Raw genomic sequence first — 5498 nt, forward strand, 5'->3', positions numbered from 1 at the left:
ACGATACGGGGATCCTGCTTAATTGCATCTGCTCGGCAGAGCCATCACACTGCGCCACAAAAAAAGGTATTGCTAAGAAAAAACGTAATAAAACTGGCAGTAGTGTAAAGCACAAGTCGAGAAACGGTGTAAAGAAGAGAGGCGTGAGAAAGACGAAAAAGAAGAGGCAGACAACTCGTAACAAGAAATTTTTTACAGTTAAAGATGGTGTTCCTACACACTCTTTCGTGCGAATGTCTAAAATCCGAGCTACTATTGTTTGACATTTCACCTACACAAACTACAATCGACGGTTCACACTAGGTTCAATATAAACCGATATCATCTTTGATTGATGACTCCCGATATAATTTGCGATCACCGGGAATAGTGATAAATACCTCGATCTAGCTCATACAATGCTCAGTCTTCGTGTAAGTTTGAGATGCAGTATGGACAAAGAAGTTGTAGCTGAAGAAAACCGAGCAACTTTTAGACTTTTATCAAACCGAGTAGGCCCAATCGATAATTTGATGCACTCACTGTTTAATCAAGTGGATGTGTTTTTCAAACAGAAATCTGTGTCGCTGCCTACCAATGCCTATGCTTATGGGGCATACATAGAATCATTGCTGAATTATGGACCTGCCACTAAATGTTCTCACTTGTCGACTGTTTTGTGGTGCAGCGATACGGTAAAAAAAAAAAATAAACGACACAGAAAATCAGAACAAGGGTCTCGTGGAAAGACGGAAATTCTTGCTCCAAATAAACCTGTGGACCCTATTGGGCATCTTCATACAGATGTGTTTAATTAGGACAAGCTGCTGATTAATGGAGTTAAGGTGAGAGTGCGCTAAGTGAAATCTCGTGATAACTTCTGTCTAATGGATCCATCGGGTTACTATACTATACACATTGAGAAGGCCAATCTTTTAGACAAACGTGTTAAAATCAGTCCGGGTATATTGCTAGCACACGCTTAAGCACTCTCAAAAACTACGGCTAAATACAACCTGTGACGCGTGTAGGAGTCAAAGCAATCACTATGCACAGCAGTGTACACGGTTAAACATTGGACAATATTATATTGAGTCAGCTGCTAAAAAGAATTATCCGAGGGTTTGTTAATAACAAAGCTTCTAATTGCGATCGAAAGCTCAACACCTTCAGTTTCAAACATTTTAATATGTACTAGCGCGATTCACTTCGCTCCTAACGTCACTCAGTTGAAATATATATTGGAATGGTGATAAAATTTAAGTTTTGTTAAGATCTTTTTTTCTAATGTCAATTCCTAATAGGGGTAGAAGCATGATGTAAAGAAAACAAGGTGTGCTCCCTAGGCAGACACGTTTTTGACTCGCTCTGCGCATCCCATTTTTCGGCCATATTGCAATATGGCGGCGTAATGTTTACGTGTTGGTGTTTAGCAGAAGATTGAAATTTTGTGTCAAGAATTCAAAAAAATGCCATCCTGTTCTATAAAATCTTGTCGAAATTGGAATGGAAACACGACGAAGAAAGGAATAAAATTTTACAGATTTCCTGCAGATGCGAGAATTGCTGAGATTTGGATAAAAGCTTGCGAAAATGAAAAAATTAACCTCAAAAATGGTAACATAAATTATTTGTTTGTTAATCCCATAGTGATTTATAGAAAATATTTTTATAAACAATATATTAATATAGTCAATATTTCAAATAGCTCGTATCTGTTCCATTCACTTTGCTGAAGATTGTTTTGAGCGAAAGCCAAACCATTTAATAGTACCAGGAGATACAAACACTGTTCGACTGTCCAAAACTGCTATTCCAACTCTAAATTTACACAACGATGACAGTGCAAGGTAAAATCATGCATATTAGTTTTATTATATTAAATTGACGATATGTGCAATACAGCTAAATTATAGTTTCTTACAAAAATATCTTAGATGTGGAAGAAAACGAAAAGTACTGCAAGACTGTATCAATGAACCTCTGTTGAAGAAGTCAACAAATAATTCGAAAAGTTTTACACTAGCCAACCCTGTGAATGACAAAGAAAATGTTGGGTAAGTTCTTTGGTGTACTTATTTTTAATTAATTGTATATGTTGTACAATATAAAAATAAAAATAAATAATTGAAATATGTTTTTAACTTACACGTCATGTAAAAATATTTTATTTATTGTAGCTGTGCTGTTCAAGATAATTTTGAAAAACAAACTGACAGTATTGTAAGCTTTACTTCAGAAGAACCAGCACTAGAGGACCAGTGCTTGACGGAGTTACAATCGCATGAGTGAGTTCAAATTACTGCATTATATTTTAATATTCATAGCATGTATTTACAAAATAACAATTTACGACACATTTATTGTTAAAATGAGTGCGTTGTAAAATATGGAATACGTATTGATATTTTATATGATGTTGATAATTTAGATGTATTAATTAATAATTTAATAATAAATTATAATCTTTCAGGCAAACACATAATTGTGAAGTGACACGCTTACAAGAAGAAAATACAAACCTTCAAGCAGGCAATAATGGATTAAAATTAGTGAACAATTTTTTAAAAACACAAAACAATGATTTGAAAATTCAAAATGAAGAGTTAGAAAATAGATGCACTGCCTTAGATATGGAAAATAAAACAATGAAAAAAGAAATAAATAAACTAAACAAGAAATTACGTTTACAACAAAAAGCTGAACAACAAGCTGTAAAGAAAAAAATATACGAGATTGTCACTCCTGTTTTTACAATGGGACAAATAAAAAAGCTATTGCATCCGACGCAGAAACGTGTGAAATGGAGCATTGCTGATATTTCCTCAGCAATAGCCCTAAGAAGTGTCTCGCCAAAAGGTTACAGGTATTTAAGGAAAAAAAATTTTCCCTTACCTGCTTTATCTACTCTCAGAAAGCGAGCTTCCAGTATAGATATGAGTCCAGGAATCCTACAATCAGTATTGTCTGTCATGAAAACTAATGGTGAAGGTGAACCAACCGTTGATAAGCTATGTGTGCTCTCCTTCGATGAAGTTTATATCTCCCAGAAAATTGAAATTGATCGGAAAGAAGAACAAAAAGTCGGTCCACACAAAACTGTTCAATTTGGAATGATCAGAGGATTATTCAAACGGTGGAAGCAGCCAATTTATTACGATTATGATCAGCCTCTTACTTCAGAAATTATTACTGAAACAATTGGTAAATTATAAGATGCTGGTTACACTGTTGTTGCTGTCACAACTGACCTTGGTCCTACAAATAATGCCGTATGGAATCAGTTTAACATAGGGATTACTGATGATAAGGATTGTTTTTTCTCTCATCCTCGAGATGCTCAACTGAAAGTGTTTGTTTTCGCTGACCCACCACATTTAATCAAATTGATAAGGAACCATTTTATTGACTCTGGTTTTTATTTCAACGGAACATTACTGAATAAACAATGTCTTGAAGAATTGTTAAAGCTGAATCAGAATGACTTAAAAATTCCCTACAAGATAGAACAGAAGCACTTGGACGCAAGTGGTTCTGAGCGACAAAAAGTATCATTGGCTGCTCAAGTGTTCTCTAATAATACAGCTGAATCAGTAAGATGGTTTGGTTTGAACGGATTTTTGTCGTGTCACAATTACAATGAATGTGCTGATTTTTTTAAAGCAACCAATGATTGGTTTGATTTGTTCAACAGTAAAACTAAGCTTAATAAGACAGTGGAATCAAGTGCCTACGGTATAGACTTAGAGAGACAAAACGAAGTTCTTAGAATTATGAATAATTATATGCAGAATATCCAGGTTGCAAATCACAAGAACGTTTTACCGTTTTAAAAAGGAATACTTTTGAATAATTCATCACTTCCGCAATTACTATTATATTTACAACAAAATTACAATACAGCAACTTTTCAAATCCAGTATATCTTAACAAGCAGGCTAAACCAAGATGTGATTGAAAATTTTTTCTGTTATATTAGAGGCATGGGGGCTGCTCATGACAAGCCATCAGCATTACAGTTTCGATACAGACTAAGATGGTATATTTTAGGAAAGCATAGCTCCGATATGTTTATCGAAAAATGTAATACCGAAGAAGATGGAGACTCTAGTTTAGTTGATGACATATCGTCTAATAAACAAGACAGTAAACGTCCACGTACTTCCTTAAATGAAAAAAGTATGCAAGACATATTAGGATTAATGTATGATCAAGAAATGGTTGATTGTATGAATGCCAATGAAAATAACGAAGGTACGAATTTATATAAAAAATAGATAATGATAAAATGTTAATGTGCATAACGTATTTAGATTTTTTATTTTAAATGACAATTTTAATAGAATTGTTTAACTTTGACTTACATATTTTTTTATATGTACCAAATTCATATACAGTTTATACACGTTCATTTTTTAAAGAAATTGTACATATATTCTAAAAAGATACGGTGATTATTTGCCAACCAATCAATTGCGCAATAATAAAATTTATGCAATGATTTTTTTATAATTCCTATAACAGGTTTTCTAATATAGGTATATCATAGATATGCATATATCTGTATGTACATACATATATTTTTGTATATGTTTGTCTTAAATAAATATTATAATAAAGTTTTGATTTTTACACGCATATTGATATTTTCTTCTGTTGTACAGATTACGTTGATGGGCTGCCTGAGATAGAATTAATTCGTGCAATTATCACTGATGAAGCTTTAATTTATGTAGCTGGATATGTAGCTTATAGATTTAGATCAACGTATCCAATGCTCGGTATACCTACCAGAGAAATTCCTATAATAGATCCTATACACTGGATATGCCATATATCAAGAGGCTCGCTTATTTATCCTTCAGATGAATTGCTTACAAGTGCACGTATTTTAGAAAAAGTTTTTAATTGTTTTCATAAAGATACGCTGTCGGATACAAACTTAATTTTTGTTAAAGTAGCTAATTTGGTTAAAAGACAAATAAATAATCAATTCCAAATTCCAGATGAAGCTCTTTTGTGCCTTGTCAGAACACGTACTTACATTAGACTCAGAGAACTAAATAAAATTAGAAAGGATAGTTATGCTAAAATTAGGATTGCAGAAAGATCAGCAAAAGCAATTAAATTTTATTCATAAAACCATGTTTCACGAGATGTTTCATGGTGTTGTTTAAAAATAACATGATATGTTATTATTTATTGCTTAGATTATTATCATTGTTGATGAAATAAATTATTTTTTGGTAATCTTGTTGTTTTTTATTTGTTCATTATTTTATATTTGTGTACTATGATATGAAAATTATTTAATATTACACTGTCAAGCAATTTTCCCTACTAAACAAATATTTTTCTTCTATAAAGTACTTATCTAGTGTATTTCTCGTTTTTAGTTTCTAATATTTAAAATTTTTTTGTTTTTTTTAAATAAGATATTTCATATTATGTGTAATTTCTTTCAAATAATTGCGCGTTAATCTGATTGGTTGAAAATCCAATATGGCCGAAATTGGGAT

At 32.4% G+C, this 5498-nt stretch overlaps 1 protein-coding gene across 3 annotated transcripts; it reads left to right on the forward strand.

Moving 5' to 3' along the window:
• Positions 1 to 577: 577 nt before the first annotated feature.
• Positions 578 to 5175, forward strand: LOC116417376. Of its 3 annotated transcripts, XM_031930135.2 has the most exons (6): positions 596 to 1596; positions 1688 to 1829; positions 1896 to 2036; positions 2160 to 2267; positions 2453 to 2985; positions 5072 to 5175. In XM_031930135.2, the coding sequence occupies exons 1-6, from the start codon at positions 1449 to 1451 to the stop codon at positions 5074 to 5076; spliced, it is 1077 nt and encodes a 358-aa protein (XP_031785995.1). In that variant the 5' UTR covers positions 596 to 1448; the 3' UTR covers positions 5077 to 5175. The 3 variants fall into 3 exon arrangements, with proteins under 3 accessions (XP_031785993.1, XP_031785995.1, XP_031785994.1); XM_031930133.2 differs by lacking the exon at positions 5072 to 5175 and having other exon boundaries at positions 578 to 1596; positions 2453 to 3809; XM_031930134.2 differs by lacking the exon at positions 5072 to 5175 and having other exon boundaries at positions 1917 to 2036; positions 2453 to 3809.
• Positions 5176 to 5498: the final 323 nt, after the last annotated feature.

The sequence above is a fragment of the Nasonia vitripennis genome (genome assembly GCF_009193385.2).
Source record: "Nasonia vitripennis strain AsymCx chromosome 4 unlocalized genomic scaffold, Nvit_psr_1.1 chr4_random0009, whole genome shotgun sequence".
Taxonomy (NCBI): Eukaryota; Metazoa; Arthropoda; class Insecta; order Hymenoptera; family Pteromalidae; genus Nasonia; species Nasonia vitripennis.